Genomic DNA, 20,283 nt, shown 5'->3' on the forward strand with positions numbered 1-20,283 from the left:
CTGGGTAAGCCAGCGATTAGCTTCCGTATTTATGGCGGTGGGTTGCGGAGACGTTGCGGAGGTACAGAAGGGGGAGTTATGTTGCTCAGGTGAGCTCTGAGGTGTCGTAGAGGTTCCGTTTGTGGACCTAGTGAAGGACCGCATTATGTGAAGTAGAGTCTGTAGTGGCTAAGTGTAGACCACTCCCTACGTGTCTTAAGGCCTAAGCATGTATTTAAATGTCACCACCCATTTCACTGATTACATCTAACCCAAGTGGAGTTTGAGTGGATCCGTCTTTGGCAAACGGAGCAGAAATAAACTTCGGGTCCAGGGTCCATGAGAAGAAGTATTAGGAGCAGTCATGCTGCATGGAATTGTTCCAGTGAGGTGAGGAGGGACGTTCAGAATAATCAACTATTTTGTCTAACTTTTTTTTGAGCCTCGAGACAACTTGTATTGGATGGCCGCAATGCATTGGACGAAGGCATAGCTCTACAAAAATTTGCTTATTATTGAGAGCATAGCGCCAACGTATGTAAGACCAGTCACGGTTGACAGAATACAGAAGGCTGCAGCTTTCGTGGCTTGATTGATTTATTCGGCTCCACATATAACAGGGACTAAGAGTTGACTCCCAGAGGAAAGATGGTGGATCGAGACTGTTGGCGCCATTGAGTTTGAAAATTAAATTTTTTTTTGTCGCGGCAGGCTAGCAAATACAGCACTCAGACACTGCACTCAGTACTGCACTCGGATTCCCTTTTAATTTAATTTAAATCTATTCGACCTTCGAAGAAGTCTTAGTAGATCTTGTGGCGCCAAGGAGCCAAGGTGGTCGCTTCTTAACACATTAGTCCCAAAGACATCAAGCCTGATTCGAGCGAAGGCGGGGCATACGCACAGAAAGTGGTCCGCCGTCTCATCCTCCTCTCCACATCCTGGGCAGAGTGCACTGACTGAGATACCCACCTTTTCCATGTGCTGTGCTTTGTCCATAGAAAGTGACCCGTCATCAGTCCAACCAGCCTCCTACAGTCCCCTTTGCTTAGTGACAGAAGGAACTGCGACAGTCGGTCGCACATGACAGATAACATCAGTTTTGTCCATCTGTAGCCTCTCTCAGTCTACCAAGCTCGCTTGTGGGTTAGAGTAACCCGTTTGCTAACCGTGGCTTTGATGGCTGCAGAAGAGAGTGGCAGAACGGGCTTCGGACCAAGGAAGTTGGCCTCAGAGCCCATTCTGGCTAAAGAGTCATAGATCTCGTGACCCGCGATACCCACGATTTCCGGGACCCATGTTAGCATCAGGCTATTATATCTACCGACATAGTTCAGCCTGGATTTACAGAACTCGACGACCCTTGATGTGGTTGGCGGGCTGTCTAAGGCTATGGGCGGAGCTTAGCTGTCGCTGCAGACACAGATGTATGCATTCCAAGAGCAAAGTGCAATTCTGTCCCGCGTAGACCCTAGAAACGGAGCCGAGCTCGGTCCTGAAGCCATCCGTGAAAATGTGAAAACAGTGATTGCCGGGCTCATTTTTGAGTTTGACCACAGTTGAGCCTCTAGAAGCACCACATTGTACCTCTTTTCAAGCACAACTCTGGATGGCATGGAGGAGTCAAGGGGCATGGCGAGGATCGTTGGATCGAAGTCCATGCCTACTCTGTTGCCCTATGCCGAACAGTCTGCAGATGGCTTTCAAGGCCTATCCTTGGATGAAAACATCAAGTAGTGGTAGATTAATCAGAGCATCTAATGCCGTGCCTGAAGTAGTCGGAAAAGCTCCGACGCAACAGATGGTCACAGTGTGTTGTAGTCTCGATAAGGTCCTCCTGACTCCCACGAGAGAGAGTGTGCTCATACAGACCACTGATGTATAGGTGATAATAGGTCTTATCATAGCCATGTAGATCCATAGGACCTTGCTAGAAGAAAGACCCCACGTTTTCCCAAAAACACTCATGCACTGCCATAAGGCTGTCAGTGCTTGGGATGTCTTTTGTTTCAACGTGTGATTGAGTTCGGATGGGTTTGTTTTTTGGGAGCTGGGCTTAGGTACGTTGCGGTAAAGAAGGGCTCACTTAGGACTCGTTCCACTAGTTTAAGCTTAAAGTTCCCCCTTAAATTCCCACTGTGGTGAAACCACTTCGTTGTTGTTAAACTAAATGTCGTGGGAACGAAACAACTTCATCTCTCTAATAAACGATGAAATATTGATACACTTTGTTGGCCTATGTCAACAATTAATACACTCTGGGTTTGGTAAAGGTGGTGCTGCAATATGTAACAACAACAACATCCTATATGTTTCAATAAGAGACTTACTTTCATTCGCATTACTTTTAACAAAGAATATGAAGACAGAGTATACACACACATACATACATACATACATACTTACATAAATACAAATGTCTACCGCGCATAACAATGAAGTGAAATTACGTTTTGACAGTACAAATATGATGTACATATGCACATACATACATACATACATATATGCATGGCGAGTCAACAAAGAAGACCGGCCGGTAGCATCTCTTGGACAAATAATGAGTGACGATACCTTTTAGATATTTTATAGCACACATCGAGAGAGAACGATGGCATATGATAAGAAGATAGTAAGGTGTACGAGGGTGGAACAACATGTCCTGAAATTTGAAATAAAGAATAATACATTCAGGATATTTATTTTTAATTATTTATTAATTTTTTTCTTTAACTCCTATTGGAGCAAATGGCGTCGACTACGCCTCTTCGCCGACGGACACGGTTTTAAGCTATATATCCCAGTTCGTTCCGTTAAGATCAGAAGAGTTCATTTTAGCTTCTGTTGAGCATCTCCAGGTGGGCTACCCACTCTTCAGCCAACTTGTTGGAAGGGGTTCCAACGCAGGGCCTGCCTATAAGATTGACATCCCCTCTTAATACCGTATGTTCTATCCATTCTCATTTCCTTTTTCGGATTTCAGTCGCCATGTCAAGCTGGCTTGCTTTTTCTAGCAGGTCCAAGTTGGATATTGTACGGGGTCAAAAAATTCGTAAAATGCAATGCAGGCGTCTCGAGATTACCCGCTCAATCATGTGGTGCAATTATATCCAAGTTCGTTCTTATATACGGTTGCGAAACCTAGACCAGCGCTGACTTGCAGGAGGAGTCGGGAAGCAGACGTATTTAAAACAAACCAAACCTGGAGCGAAATCAAGAGTTTGGCGCATGACAGAGGGAAATGGAGAAACCTTGTCGCGGCCCTTTGTTTCCTCGCGGAACAGTAGGACAATATACATATATATATGTGTAACCATATAGATAGGAGGACAGATTCGACATTAGTGTTATAGAGGCGCAATTTGCTATGAAGGCTGATGTTGTTATTTTGCCACAAAGACGCGAGAATGCCAAAAGATGAAATAACTTTGCTAATCCTTCAGTACACAGAGCCGCCTTCAGGGGTGATCATGCAGCCAAGGTAGCAAACCGACCTCATTGCGATGCAGCGCTTTCGTTTTTCTAGCGTTGATATTTGAGGCCGGTACCTTGAAGCTTTTCCTGCATGGCTTGAGTAAGCAAGGATAAAAACTTTTTACTTTTGAATATAGTCACCTTTTAGCCAATTTTTTGGCCTATTTTTCACAAGAATCTCTTACCGCTGAGCCATTTTTCCCTATTCGAAGACAGCACACTGCCGTAGAAGGCTAAATCTAGAAAACATGTTGGATGAGGGATAATTTTCATTTCATTTCATTTCAGCTTTATTTCAGTCCATGATTCAAAAATCTTCCAGACTAGTTCACAAATGTCAACTGAAATGTCAAATGATAACTGAATCTAAGCATAAAACGATTCAACTATGAACTTTTCTGGGTGTTTGGACGAGCTCCTCCGCCTATTTGTGGCGTGCGTCTTGATGTTGCTCCGCAAACGGAGGGGCCTACAGTTTCAAGCCGACTCCGGACGGCAGATATTTTTTATGAGGAGCTTTTTCATGGCAGAAATACATTCAGAGCTGTGTCATTGCCTGCCGAGGGGCGACCGCTATTAGAAAAAACTTTTTCTTCATTTTGGTGTTTCACCGAGATTCGAACCTACGTTCGCTCTGAATTCCGAATGGTAGTCACGCACCAGCCCATTCGGCTACGGCGACCGATTGGATCTAATGAATAATAATTGTCTCGAGCTGTGTCAAGAAGGTGGTTGAAAACGTAAGATTCTGTGAAAAATATTGAAATCTATTTGCTCGAGTTATTCAAGACAATCACTGTATCCAAAAATCAAATCGAAGAGCAACATTCATTATTGAATAGTTCTTTTTCCTACTAATGATTATTAGTTGCCAGCGAGCAGCATAAGATGCCGACCGCCTTCCATGCCGACTTATGAATCTGTTTTAAGTCTTGGCTCTCTTCGCCACGAAAAGTTGATTACCTCGACTGTGATCTGTGACCTGCGGTACACAGTGATGAATTTGTGAGGTGTTTTTAAAAAAACTGAGATTATTGGTGGTCTACGAAAAAAATTAACCAATGACACTTCGTTGCCGTCTGAACAACGATTGATTGGACGAGTGTGTTGATACGTGTGTGAGCGAGTGTGGGAATATTTGTATAACGATCGTGCAAAATGTGGCTACCGAATTCCCCAGTGACGAGGCAGCCGAAGATCCTCTCACAATTTTCTTTTTACATAGTTAAAGAGCAGAGCTTGTGTATCCTTTATCCTTGGGGTTCATGTTTCGCTAACAATTAAGGTGTGGTGAAAAACTCGTTCATTTGCGATTGTCAATAGTGGGCAAACGAGACACTCATTTGTGAATACCTTTCACATAAGTAAATATTTACGCCAAACTGCACTCATTGAATATTGCACTAACTCTGTAGCTCACGCATTTTCATTTTCAGATCGCCAAATACCGTCATAACGCGGACTTAATCGATAATTTCTGGTGTGGCGACCTCAATTTAGCGATCAGCACCAGCGAGGTTGGAACTTTTGTTGGTACGATCGCACCGAAATCGGGTAAACCAGTGTTGGATGTTCCAAATAGGGTAAGGTTTTCAGGACGAGTAAATCTCTGCTTTTCAGTTAAACTCAGTTTAAAAAATTCACACTTAAATTAGCATGGAAAAATCGGGTCATCGTGTGTGAGATGGTGCTAATATTCTCCGTTTTTACAGTATGAGTAGATGGTTGTCGGAGTGTGTTTCGGATGGCTGTCAGTTAGTGCCCACAAAAGAGTCGACCGTAATACAGAGGAACGAGTTCTATTTATAATCGACCGAATTTGGCAGACATGCCGACGTCATTCGTTTTGTGTTTCACAAAATTTAGCTTTAGCTTAGAGTTCCAAAGTTCCCTTCAAAATTTTTTTTTCACCACACCTAACGAGCAAACCTAGAATCTATCATCTTTGGATGATTGACCTTCAAACGACGGTAAGAGAGACAAGATGGTGGATAGTGGACATGGTGAAAATATTTCAAAGGTTGGTTCTTTAACAGAGCGCTTTTATAGAGCTCTGAGCAATTTTTACAGAATCAGCAGTTGGGCTAACGTCACTTGAGATGTGTTTACAAAAAACTGAAAAAGTGTTGGTGATATATGAAAAAAATCAACCAATGACAGTTCGTTGCCGTCTGAGCACCGACTGATTGGACGAGTGTGTGAATATATGTGAAATGATCGTGCAGAAATCGGCTGCCGAATCCCCAAGTGACGTGCCAGCTAAAGTTCCCCTCACAATTTTCTTTTTCGCCACAGCTACAAAGCTAGCTAAATAGATCATCATAGACCATCATCCTTGGATCGTGGAGGCTGTTGGTAATGTTGAGTGTGAACATGAAGCTATTACCTGTGGCCTGCGCGCTATGTCTTTTAATTCCCAAATAAGACTAAAGGTAGCTCCATGTTTGACCTCTTGTGTGTGTTTTTTTGAGACATGCTTTTTGATAGGCAAAATGCTGGATTTGAGTCATCGCAGTCATCTGTTCTAATTTTCAGGATATCTTCCAACCATCCTCGTAAGAATACCCGTTAACGCGTGTGATTACTTTTGAAAATTGTATCAGTATGTAAATGCCATATGTGCGGGCCTGAGAGTACTATTGAAGCGTAAATATGTACCTCATAATGATGTTAAATGCGGCAATCCATGCGCTGTCATTCTTGGCGGCAATCCATATGTTTACATACACATGTGAACATACATACATACATAGGTGCATTTGTGCTCTTTAGCAATCGCATGTCATGAGTGGAAGAGAAAATGATCCTGACATTGGAAGATCCGAGGATTAACATAATCTTGCCACAAAAGCTTTATGACTGATTGTTGACTTCTGTGTAATGAAACCAACGCATGGTTAGTAGAAGTTCTATAAAATGAATGAGTTTACATATTCATATGCATTCGTACAGATGAATGTTATTGTTGTAGATCTGTGCTTTTGGGATATATACAAATACATACATACATACATATGCGAGCATCTTCAGCCACTCGCATGTGCCTTCAATTGAGTGTCTAGTGTGGCATCGTCGAAACTTTGGCTGCCGCCGTTCAGATGTGCCGCGTCGATCGGCGGAAACGCACGCGAAATTCGGTCAAGAAAATTAGTGAATACCTCATTTGAATTTAGCGCAAGTGTTTTTTTGCCTCTGATTTTTTCGCCGTCATAAATTAGAAAAAAACACACATTTGTAGTATTTTATTGTTTATTGGGGCAAAATAAACAAATGTTTGGTGAATTTCAATTTTTAAATGTTGTTGTGCGGTTGTATAATTTTATATTAATATTCATACATTTGGAAACGATCAGCGGGCGGCATTCGCGTCTGGAAATCAACAAAAATTGTATTTTTGTATTTCGTGTGTGTGAATTTTGAATTTTATATGAAAATATTCGTTTAGAACATTTGCAAAATTTCAAATTGTGTAGAATTATACATAATACAGCATCCAGTGGAGTAAATAGACTTGTTCGTATGCCATATAAAAGTTGAAGTGTACATTTACGGCCAAAAATATTTGGATTTCAGATTTTGGATTTTTTTAATTTGTGCTTTCAACTGTCAGTTCGACGAGTTTTAAGATTTATATTTTTAAAATTATTTTTAGTACATATATACATAAATATGTATATGCAATAGGGTGCCTTACCAAAATCAAAAAAAAGTGCGGTTTTTCCACCGGAACCATAAAATCTATTATATTTCAAGACATCTGTCGATAATCATCAAACTTTGTGGGGAACATGGAAAAATTAGAAATGTTTTAAGAAATAGTACAAAAAAATAGAGTGGCAATATCCAGCGTTATTTGGTTAATTTTTCGTGCGGCACTCAAACAGTGTATGTACTAGGTTGTTCAATAAGTTTGGCGGTTCGATAAGAAAAGCACGATTTTATGGCTTAAAACACACTTTATTATTCAATATAGTCTCCCTGAACATCAATACACTTCTTCCAAAGAGACTATAATTTATGAATTTCATCCTTGAATTGAGAATCTGGAAGGGCTGCAAAATACGCTTCCACCGGACAGTCGCTTGCTACGTGACCGGAACGGCTCGGACTTATATCCGGCCAAGCACTGTAGTCGCTCCAGCAGCAGTCGCCCGTACATATATGGGGAATGCTGCTACAACAACAACCACAGCCACAACGCTTCCACAGCTGTTGTGACCTCATCATATCCTGAAAAACGCTTGTCGCGCATGCATTTTTTTGGTCTGGAAACAGATGGAAGTCGCCAGGGGCCAAATCTTGTGAATCCAACTTTAATTCATGGTTTTCTGCCACTGCTAATAGACATCTTGTGACACGATGCATTACAAATATATATGTATATATAATTGGCGCGTACACCCTTTTTGGGTGTTTGGCCGAGCTCCTTCTCCTATTTGTGGCGTGCGTCCTGATGTTGTTCAACAAATGGAGGGACCTACAGTTTTAAGCCGACTCCGAACGGCAGATATTTTTAGGAGGAGCTTTTTTATGGCATAAATGCGCTCGGAGGTTGGCCATTGCCTGCCGATGGGCGTCCGCTGCATTGGCCTGACGAAAAATAAAGTTTTTCCCATTTCGACTAGGTATTTTTTCATGAATTTTTCCCTTCAGTTCATCTAAAAGTTTACAATAACATTCAGAATTTATTGTATTACCAGTTTGCAACTAATCTGCAAACGAAATTCCTTGAGCATCCCAAAAAACTGATGCTAAAACCTTTTTGGTCGATTTTTGGAATCGAACTCGTTTCGGAGCCGAAAAACAGGTTCACACCACTCTTTAGTCTCTTGTTTTGACTTATGATCATTGTGATAGACCCAAGTCGCGTTTATAGTGATGAATCGACGCACAAAATTCCATTTATCCTTCCAAACGGTTTAAATGTTGCGGGGAAAGCCGCCTTCGTATGTGATTTTGTTTCACTGTTAGCGAATGCGGCATCCATTGTGCATACAGCTTTTTCAAACCCAATACTTCAGTAAAAATATTCCTTACACTTCCCAATAAGATGCCTAGGGCTTCTACTAATTTTCTTTCAGACACTCGATGATTTTCCAATACGATTTTGCCTTTATTTTCCTACGATTTCTGGTGTTGTTGTTGTTTTTAGACGTCATTGACGTGGATCATCTTCAAAGCTTGTACGACCACGTTTAAATTCAGAAACCCATCTCTCTACTGTGCTAATTGATGGCGATAAGTCTTTGCACATTTTCAAAATTCTTTCATACATTTTTTTTGCTTTTAAATCCTCCAAAAATAAAAATTCCATCACTAGACGATACTTGATTTTTTCCATTGTAGAAAATTATACGCCGATAAACTAAATAGCTTGTAAAGAAAGAACGAATTGACAGATTGAAGTGAAACTTCACAGACGTTTATACGAAGAGCTTACCAACACAATAAACAATAAATAAGACTAGTAGCAACGCCATCTCTTACCAAACCGCAAAACTTATTGAATAACCTAGTACAGTCCGAATTTGCTCAGAAGGATGTCGAAAAAAATCGTTTCATACAAATTAATCCGTCCTAATATACGTAAATGTATGTGTGTACTAAAAATACATTTTTTGAATTATTTCATTGCATTTTTTTACAATTTTTTTTTTAAATAAAGTGAAAAAAGTTATAAAATATTCGCCCTTAAAGCTAAAATAAAACTCGACAAATATTATAAAAATGATTCTCACACTCAATTGCGATAATATAAGTGAAGTTTCCCAAAACTTAAATACGGATATTTGCAGTATTAGTGCCTTCAAATGGCGCCTGAGTATTGTCGTTAGCGTAATGTTGTTGGCAATTGGTATTCACGTATTGCGGAAATGGAAATACAGGTAAGCATATCCAATAACTTTCGGCACGGATTTAATAGAATGCATTTCTTGAAATCTCTGAAGAAAGAAAAAAATACTAAAAAAGTGAATGAAATCGAAATTTTATATTCGGCCCTTGTTTTCAGTGATTTGTGGATATACCTATAAATTTTTTCTACGTGGGTGACGGTGGTTGTTGCTGTCTTATTTCATTAATTTTTAAGAGGTTAGGAGTAGTCAGAGGCACGAAAAAATGATGATTTTCAATAATTGTTTTTGGCTAGTAATTGCTTTATTTTACAAAAATAAAATCATAGCATTAATACATCATGTTTTGACTTGACTGTAGCAAAATTTCAAAAAAAGAAAATAAATAATAATTGTAAAAGTTATCGCTGTTTATGTGGTGCCCGTTTCTCCAGAAGTGCCCTGCGGTGATCATCACAAGTCTTTGGATATTCACTTAAAATCAGTCACACAAGAGAAATTAGTTTGTTTTATAGATAATCTTGTGCCTGATCGAAACTTTTTTCCAAAATTAACTAAACCTAACTAAAACTAAAAAACCGACAACCAACGCTATCGTTAACGTGCTTTTCTGCCACTTTCATACACGCAGCAACCATTTTTTGAGCATACGAACGCTGCGGAGCGCCAGAGCGTCCTTTGTTAATTGTTGAATAACTCGAAAAGTATGCGTTGGATTCACTTTAAATTTTCGCACAATATTTTTAAGATATTTTACTTTCAGAAAATGCAAAAAAAAAATCGAATTTTTTGAAAGATTTGACTACCCCTAACCCCTTAAATCATACTAAGATGCAATTAAATGCAATGCACTTAAAAAAATTGAAGTTGGACTTTTCGAATTAAATGGTTATACTTGAAAGTATGAAACGTTTTCTTGTCCCATGTCATCATTCCCGCTCATTCCTTGAAAGATACATTTTATGCATTGTTGTTTTTACTACCTACTGAAATATCATGTTTTTTATGATTTCGATTTTTTTAAGTTTACGACTTAGTTTTCTAGCGAAGCCAAATTTGTAAAAATTATAAATGAATACTCTATCTATTTTTAAAATGTCTGCAGTTGCGACAGAAGTCATTAGAAGGAAACTCCAGACGCTTCCCATGTCTTCCCATTAGACAGTGCCCTGTGATGTTATCAACAATTGTATTGTGCTAAGGGAAGGTCGGTCGAGATTGTTGATGGAATTAGTTTTGCTTTCATTCATTCTACTAGGATAAACTATGTGGGGATATTGGCCTTTTTTTCGTTTTTATTTGCATAATTGAAAAAACGAGGTTATCCACGAGATAACCCTTACTTACACCATGAGCTATAGATCGAAAAAGAGTTGACCTATTTCAAAAAGGCTTTGCTCTGGCTGAGTTCAAAAATAAAAAAATAGTGTGTAGCAGAAGAGATCATTCTGGCATATCTACGCACCTTAATCTCGTTGGTCAATATACCTTCAACCTCACTCGTGAAGGCTTTTCGTAGATGAATTCCTAACGTAGCCTGCCGGAGTGCTACACAATTAAGATAATTGCAAGGAGAGGCCGATCTATATGTGTCTGCAGTGACAGCCAAGCTGTGCTTATGGCTATAGACAGCCCCCAACCACTTCAAGGGTAGTCGAGTCCTGTAAATCCAGGCTGAACTATGTAGCCTCATGTTAATATGGGTCCCGGGACATGTGGGTATTGTGGGTAAAAATACCTCTAATTCCTTAGCTAGGATGGGCTCTGAGGCCAACTTCTTTGGCCCGAAGTTCGTTCTGCCACTCTGTTCTGCAGTCATCAAAGCCACGGTTAGCAAACGGGTTACTCTAACCCACAAGCGAGCTTGGCAGGATGAGAGAGGCTGCAGATGGACAAAACTGATGTTACCTGTCATGTCCGACCGACTGTCGCAGTTCCTCCTGTCACTAAGCAGAGGGGACTGTAGGCGGCTGGTTGAGCTGATGACGGGGCCCTTTCTATGGGTAAAGATAAGGAAATGATAGTGAGACGGCGGCCCACTCTCTCTGTGTCTGCCACGCCTTCGCTCGAATCAGGCTTGAGTTTTCGGCACTGATGTGTTAAGCAGCGACCACCTTGGCTCCTTGGCACCACAAGATCTACTCAGATTTCTTCGGAGGTTGTGTAGATTTAAAGAAAATTAACCCGAGTGCAGTATAATGGACTTAATGTTGTCTGAGTGCTGTACTTGTTAGTCGAGGCAAGACCAAAGTAGGAGGTGATATTTATTCATTATTCACTTAATTTGACCGACGGAGACTTTTCAGTGGTTAAGGCGAGGTTATACTCCAAAACGGCGAGTGGACTTGTGGGTGACTACCGAGTTTGATGCTGTGAACGTGAATCATCAAACGATAGAAAATATTTTTTCTAACAGCGGACACTTATCGGAAGGTAATGCCAAGCCTCTGATTACACGTTTGCCATGAAGAAGCTTCTGATAACAAACATCTGCCTTTCCGAAGTGGCATAAAAGTGCAATCCCTTTCATTTGTAGCACCACATCAGGACGAACGCTAAAAATTGGAAGAAGATCTCGGCTAGAAAATATACTCGTAATTTCCGAAAACTTTACACCGATCCACACCTCATTTAGTGATAGAGTAAACCGGCAGTTTTTGGTCTTTTTCTATCCTCGACAGATCCAGTTTTTTTAAATTTTTTCATCAACCTTTGAATTGTTGACTCATTCAGACGATTATTTCCATAAAAATGACTTGAAAAAGGTACCATCTCGAAATTATCCACTACTGACATCTAGGCGTTTTTTTTGAAAGACCCTTAATTGATGAAAAACACCGTTCCGCCTCCACACCTGTTGGCTGAATTGTTGATATAAATTGAAATGCTTTCTGTAAGTAATAGACCGTTATCAGAGAAACTTTCAGTTTCCTTTATCAAAGCTGCCAAAATAAAATGTGACTTTCTATGGACCTGGAAGTTTACGTGCTGGTAGCTAGGCTAGGTTGGGTAAGGTTAAATCTCTGCCCTTGCCTGGGGCCCACGTGGACAAATATTCAAAATTCGTCCGTTGTGATGCCATACAGGGGAAAGGAAAAAGGAGAAGGGAAGGAAGAAGGAACCTTGGGATTAGGGGATTATGACCATGCACTTACGACGACGCCGACGTTGGCTGATTTACGTTCGTAATTAGCCGCACCAAGCTACTGATGAACTTCACCACATGTGTGATATTTAAATCCGCTATATCCGCAGGCGTAGCAAAAAAGTGAGAGCCCAGATGTTCAAATCTTTGTCAGACGAGAGCAGTTGAGATGATTTCACCTCGTCCTCAAGACAGCTTTTGCAGAACGGACTTCAGGCAATCCCAAGTCTCACCGCATGGACACCTAACGGACAATGTCCGGTAAGGATACCCATCAAACTCGAGAGCTGGGGCTTTGTTAGCCTTAGGAGTTCGCTCGAGTGTCCCCGATGTACCCGTGACCAGAAGGATCTCGCGACCTTGCACGTTTGCGCACTAGCCCAGCGCTCGCTGAGTTGACTCGAAGCCCATCTTTCCAGGAGCAGACCATAGGCTCTTAAGGGAACCCCAATCCTCTCATTTTGCGATGAAACCATCTCTACAGTTCCCTGTCTAGCCAGCTCATCAGCCCAGCAGTTTCCCTCTATGCCGCTGTGATCGGGAACCCAAATTAGCCTGATATCGAAGTATTCGGATGCAATCGAGAGGGAAGCCAGACATTCCCCGACCAATCTCGAACGTACAAATAACGAGCCCAAGGCCCTAATTGCAGCTTGGATATCGGAGTAAATATTTATTTCCTTAACGGTAATTACCGAAGTGAGCATCTAATCCACTGCTTCCTTATTTGCGGCTACCTCCGCTTGGAAAACACTACAGTTGTTCGGAAGCCCGAATTTGAGTTTGATGGGGAGCTTCTCGCAGAATACTCCCCCACCAACCCTTCCGTCCAATTACTACTGGTAACTAAAGTATTTCGTTTTTAGGGTCGCCATATTTCAAAACTTAAGTTTATTTTAAACAAATCATAGCTAATGCGTGCAATAAGGTCACGAAATCACAGAGCAACACATTTTCTGTCTGTTTCATACATTGCACTGTACACTTCGTTCGTCGCCCAGTGACGTCATGTGCAGAAGGAGGAAATCGTTATATCGCGCATTGCGTGACCTCTTATGAACTTATCTTAACGGTGAGAACTTCTCAAAAGTTCAAGTAAAATATGTATATTCAAAAGGTGGGTACATCTTTATTATACATTTATTTGGGCAATTCACAGGGTGTTGTGAAGTTATAATTTTGAAAATGAACTGTGAAAATGAGATCCCATGCTGTCTGCTTACATACATACATGTGCGTTATAAATTTGAAAATATTTTTCAGTGTACAAGGTGGCTCAAAATAAATCTTCCAATTTTGAACAACTTTTGATGAAATAAAAAAATACGGTAGTTGAGCGGCAGCTGTTTAGTTGACAAGTGTGAATTATGAAATCTTCCGATAGAGTGATTATTTTCGCGCCACCTTGTATTTTTTTTTTAAGATTTTCTAAGAATACTTAAAAATATGTATAATTGCAGCACTTGCCTACTTATTATTTACAAAAAATCTGGCGTACTTGAACTAAATGCCAATTTGATTGCACAAAATTCCAAAATAATCACAGCATTTGTATACAATACCTACATAAACAAACGTACATATGTACAAATACGTGATTAAAAATAAAAAGCGTGCAATTCATTCACGCATTTGTTAAGACAAAAAAAAGAAAAAATTTAAGACTAAAGTAAACAATAAAAACTTTAGCATTTACATAGATACATATAAGAATACTATAGCCAAGTACATGTGTTCTCATGTAATGAATAAATCCATATTTGTATCAATGTGTGTATGCATGTTCGTAATGAAAAATGTGTAGTCATTATCCTGTAGTCAAATGGACTAGTTGTAAACTACCTCACAACTAGTATTAGCCGCAGACCGAAATGTTGCCTGACTAGTCAGTTTTTTCCATACAAACAATTATTATTTTGTATACTCGCATGGCACTGTCCTACGAAATGTCAATTGCTAGATTTTGATTGGAAATTTACCAGTCGCATACTAGTTCAAAATAGTACAGGGTGGGCCATATAGCGTTTGCTTTTTGAACCACCTATTTTTTTGAGAATGGTAACACAAATGACATGTCAAATGTGTTCATAATTTACTTAAAGGTTTGACATTTACGAAATGGGACGCTATACGCTTGAACAAAATTGGGAAATATTGAAAACCTATTTCCAAAGTGGTGAGTCTTCTTCTTCTTTTCTGATGAAGCTCATTTTCACATCGGTGGCTACGTCAATAAGCAAAATTGTCGGATTTAGGGCTCAGAAAATCCACACGTTACTGTAGAGAAGGAAATGCATCCACAACGAGTCACAGTTTGGTGCGGTTTTTGGTCTGGCGGCATCATCGGGCCATTTTTTTTCGAAAATGCTCGCGGCTTACAGTAAATGGCGAGCGTTACCGTGACATGCTCAACGAGTTGTTTCCAAAAATTGAAGAGGATGACTTGGACGACATTTGGTTTCAACAGGACGGTGCAACTTGTCACACTGCCAAAGTTACACTCGAACTTTTGGCCACCGTTTTTGAAAACCGAATAATCAGCCGAAATTCCGATATCAATTGGCCACCTCGGAGCTGTGATTTAAGCCCGTTGGACCATTTTTTGTGGGGAGCCGTTAAGGACAAATGCTATGCGAACCATCCAGAGACGATTGATGCTTTAAAATACGAAATCGAAGTTGCCATTCATGAGATTGGAGCTCAAACAATTGAAAATGTGCTTAAAAATTCAGTTGATCGAATGGCCTACTGTAAAGCCAGTCGAGGCAGTCATTTGAACGATATTATTTTTCATTCATAAATGACAATGTTCAATCTTTAAAATAAAAAAAAAAGTTTGAAAAAATATTGATTAGTTTTTTTTTATAGCCGATTCAATTTTACATGGCCCACCCTATACATTTATGGACCAGTCAAATTATGAAGCAAAAGCACTAAATAAAAATCACTGAAAAGAAAATAAATTTATAAACACACAATAAAAAACCATTTTCTTAAATATAATTTAAAATATTACACAGACCGTTAATCGGCTCTCAGCGATTTCGAAGGAGTGATTGGTGTTCGTGTTATACGAAAAAAAACAACACAGCCTCCACTCATACGTATGAAATGAGCGGGCAGAATTCTGTTGCCGACCCTTCGTTGACGTGGCAACCGAATTTACTCGCACAATTTCGCTTCGGATGGCCAAACCTATCTATCTATCATTTTGTATATTAGTCTCCTATAATGTAATTTTAGTAGAAAGAAAAAATAAATAGATATGTACATACAAATATAATATAAATATTCTAATTTCAATTTTCAATTTGGAAAACGATTAAATAAAAGCGAAAAATGCTGTCAAAAGTAAAAGATTTGATATACAATAAGTAATATGTTTTTGTCTTTCAATATAATATTAAATATGTTTTTGTTGCTGAAGCGACGAAATATTCAACTGTATACTTAATATGAATAACTTACGCATGAATAAATTGTTTTATAATCGGTACAAATTTAGTATTTTTCGGACTAGTTCGATTTCCCTTAGGAATTTCTAGTTTTAAACTAATATTTTTTCGGACTAGTTTGGTGTTTCACTGCAGCGTACTTTACTAACGAAAGTATTTACATACATACACACATACATTGAAACGATTTATGTGCGGTAGAGTGTTTTCTTTGGATGGAAATTTCGCAAAACGCCGAGTAAGTGAATTTCCTCAGTAATAAACATAACAAAATAAACAACAAAAACGTTAATTTATAAACAAATGAGCAGCGTGCAGGGAAATGAATGAGAGAAAAAGAGAAAATCATGATCAATGTACAGAGTGAGGAACTGAGTGAATTCTCGACAGTTGTGGGGCAACTTTGCATATGAAAATATACGCGTGTGTGTGTGCAAAAAAAAAAAAAAAAATAAAATACAATAAAATATAAACAATGTGCTTAAATTTAGCAAACGTGATTAATATTCTTATAAACAAACGAAAAGAAAACATGCATGAGAAGGTAAAATTAAGACAAATATCAAAAAGAAATAAACGAAATTTGAAATTGGCGTAAGATAAGAAGCAGATAGTTTAGAAATCAATAAAACCAGATCACAGTCAAATTTTCTTGAATTTCCTTCAAAATGTGTATGTACGTAAATATAAACATATAGCGTTGTATCAGGTATGGTAGGTGTGGATGTACAAAAGTATGTATGTATGTATGTATGTTCAGTCATCCACCTACATACATACATATATTGACACAATAAAGCTTTAAATTGAGTTATCGACTTTGTTGTTCGCATATAGTCACTTAAGCCTTCCCAATTAGTATTTGACAACTTTACATTTTTTTTAATTTTTCTTGTGAAATCGGGAAATTAACAGTAATTTAGTTTTCGAAAATATCTCGGTTAGTTGTGCCTGCTGTCACTCACTCAGCTTACAAACTAAGGCACTAAATTCATCCCACCCCAGCCGCTTCGGCTTTGGTCTCGATCATTTTCGTGTTATACATTTTAAAAGGAAGTGGTTATTAAAAATCTATTTTTGAAAAATTTTATTTAAATTTACAAACCATCAATTTCGTATGCCATTTATTTTTAATTGCTTTCCGTCTATCGCTTTCATGACATTTGCCGTTCTCTTTGAACAATCATCACTGAGTTTCATCGGTATTTTGATTGAAGTTAGGTGCAATCAGGGTTGGGTATTTTTCACTACCATTAATTTATTAGCGATAGTTAAAAAGGGAGCTTCATCATCACTAAACCTTCAGTGTTCTAATTATCCGCTTATTGTCTTAATTATTTAGTGCATTAAGCACAACCCGTGCAATTAAGGGTGATCAATTTAGAGGTATCGAATTTTAAATTGAAATAAAACAACGAAAATTGACTGGGCAATCTATATTATTTTTCAGTAGAACCATTCAGGACATTTACTTTCTAATCTTGGCCGCATCTGTGCCGATAATCACGGGAGCTCCATGGTATATAAAGAACGCTAACATTCACAGAGATATTTGCAAACCTCGTGTAGCCGATGAAATAGTACGGTTGAGCAAAAAATACCTACAAAAGCTAGAAGACCATCCCAATAAACTAGCGCGAAATCTACTTTTAGATGAAGGTCACACACGATTGAAAAAACGAGACATCTTCAAGTCTGCACTATCTTAATTATCTCATCTCACATGAGAGTCCGTCCACAACTTCCTCCAACCACATCTATCACATTCGAAAAAAAACAAAAAACAACAACATTTTCACAATCGACATGAGGGACAACGGAAGCTCTAAGGGAGACTGGAAACTAGGCCTTTCCACCTCCCAACTATGAAGAATTGGAGATTCACAACCGATTTAATCATATATGTATGTAAAAATATATTAATTTGAGCAAATAATTCGTTTCTTAGCACTGGCAAGGAAACATATTACTCTATATTAGTATATAAGATTTGTAAACTTATTGTTAGTTTCTTATACAAGAAAGATTCAATAAATAAAGAAAAATTAAAAAAAAAAATCTGTGCGGAATGACTCGCTGGAGGACTTCGGCCGCTATCTTGTGAATAACTTCAGTAACTTTGGCTTCCAATGACTCAATCGGAGCTGGTTTATTCACGAAGCATTAAGACTTTATATACCTCTACAAATAAAAATTCAAATGTGTTGTGATCTTGGTAGCCAGTCGTCCGAGACGAGATAAAAATTGATCACCGAAACCTCAACGCAGTAAATCCATTGTTTCACGGGCCGTCTTGTTGGAGATCACGAGCTTTCAATTCCGACGTCGAAAAGTCGTTTATCAAGGCGCGATAATGTTCGCCATTCACCATTCACTGTTACATTGGCGCCCGTCTTGTCTTTGATAGGCCGATGATTCCTCCAGCCCATACGCCGCACCAGCGGTTGGTTTTAAAGGATGTAATGGCTGCTCTTGAATGGTGTTGGGTTGCTCTTTAGTCCAAATACGGCAATTTTGCTTATTGTCGTATCCATTAAGCCAAAAATGGGCTTAATCATCATGCTGAATAAAATCCGAGTTCCAAAATGCGGATCTTCGGCGAGCTCTTCAAGAGCCCAACGACTGAAATTATGGCGCTTTGGAAGATCAGACCCCTTCAAATCTTGGACTATCTGTACTTTATATGCTTTCAAACCAAGATCTTTGGGTAAAATCATTCAAGTAGTGTCATAAGATAGGCTGACTTGTTGAGATCGGCGCCAAATCGATACTTCCGGGTCTACGGCAGAACTCTCATTCACAGCCGTATTATTTATTCTCTTTACTTCGGGTTGTACGTAGTCTAATTGGTCAAGTATCATCCAATAATATAAAATTATTCTCAATTTGCTCATTTGCCGATGGTTTGCCGAATAGTGCGTTCGCTAGGATGGTTATGTACACCATAAGTTGGCTTGAGCGCGCGATGACCATTTTTCACAGAGCGTCGATTTTCGTAATATGTAGAATTGTACGATTTGTAAACGTTGTTGAGGCGTAAGTTATTCCATGATGAAATGTCAATGAATACTTAAAAAAATTATGTATTTAGTTGATGCGTGAACTGTCAAAAACCCTCTTGAAAAAGTACTTCCAATCTGATCACCCGTTATAAATAGTTACTTTTTGTTTTTGTTTTTTATTTGTGCGAGAATTGAAATTTTCATGGAATTTCGAGAATTGAAATCTTTTTGAATTTCTTTTTAAATAAAAAAAAACAACATTTGATTTTGTGCTGGTTTAATTGACAGGTGGTTAATAAGCCTTTAAGTGCCTTTATAGCAAAAGTTTTACAAATTTTAATTTACAGAAGAAAATTGAAAATTTGTCAGTAATTAAAAAAAAAAAAAAAATTATACCTGTGCAAGGCACAGTAGTAATAGCAGTAGCACAGACAAAAAACCAAAAGCAAAGTATTTTGGTTTTGCTTTTGGTCCATAGAATGACAAAAAAAAACAAAGATTAGAAAAATTTGAACAAAATAAGACAATTTACAGAACAAATAAATAAATAAAATTGAAATCAACTGCTCCACTGCTATCACCTGCTCAATGTGGCTTGTACCTGTGTAAAATAATGCTGTGCAAAATTATATAGAATTATATCAAATTCATGTGTACACGTGCCAAAATAGTCGTTAGAATGAAATTATCGTAATGGAATGAAGTACGCATATTTCACCCCCAATTTAAGCGATATGCACATATATACATATGTATGGATGTATCTGCTTTACATTTCTGCCTTGCTTGTTTGTGAATGTTTATATGCCTACATAGTACATACATCTCTACATATGTTTTTGTTTAACAAAAGCTTGCCCGTAAATCTGTTAACCAAACAATACCAAATGCCTCCGCAAATTTTTCATGACACATTTTCACTAGAATCGAAATTTCCAAGAAACGCGAGCAAAGCTGAAAAGCACAAGAACAAAGAGAAAATTAAAAATGAGTAAAAGTGAAAAATGTGTTTTTTGCTTACGGTATTCCCCAAAATTTTCTCACATGAACACCCCACCACTCACTCACACACTCATTCGTGTGAATGCATTTATGATGAAACATATGGAGCGCGAGTCAACCCAGCTGTCAAGTGCCAAATGGTATGTCAGCTACAGACACAATAAGAGTTTACTCAGACGGCCCACTGCCATCATATTTCACTGCCGTTAAATGTGGTCTGTGATATTAATCTGTGATATTTTGCAAATATACGAGTATGCGTGTGAACTACCCAGCTGGAAGTTGTCTCTGCAGTAGTCAAAAGAATGATCCATTTAGTCATCCAATTATTCTTCCAAAGATAACTTACAGACCCTGTTAGAAATTTTTTTAACTGA

The 20,283-nt window shown here is 38.7% G+C and overlaps 1 protein-coding gene across 2 annotated transcripts in view; it reads left to right on the forward strand.

Annotated features, from left to right (window-relative positions):
• Positions 1-6,562: 6,562 nt before the first annotated feature.
• The window catches only part of LOC128863210 (ATP-binding cassette sub-family C member Sur), a 90,660-nt gene continuing 76,939 nt past the window's right edge, over positions 6,563-20,283 (forward strand). Inside the window, exons 1-2 of one of the 2 annotated variants that reach the window (XM_054102248.1) lie at positions 6,563-7,055; positions 9,116-9,335. In XM_054102248.1, the coding sequence (XP_053958223.1) occupies positions 9,178-9,335 (158 nt within the window). In that variant the 5' untranslated portion in view covers positions 6,563-7,055; positions 9,116-9,177. The remainder of the gene's footprint in view (positions 7,056-9,115; positions 9,336-20,283) is intronic. The other variant, XM_054102249.1, reaches the window with a different exon arrangement.

Source organism: Anastrepha ludens, chromosome 5 (genome assembly GCF_028408465.1).
Source record: "Anastrepha ludens isolate Willacy chromosome 5, idAnaLude1.1, whole genome shotgun sequence".
NCBI lineage: Eukaryota > Metazoa > Arthropoda > Insecta > Diptera > Tephritidae > Anastrepha > Anastrepha ludens.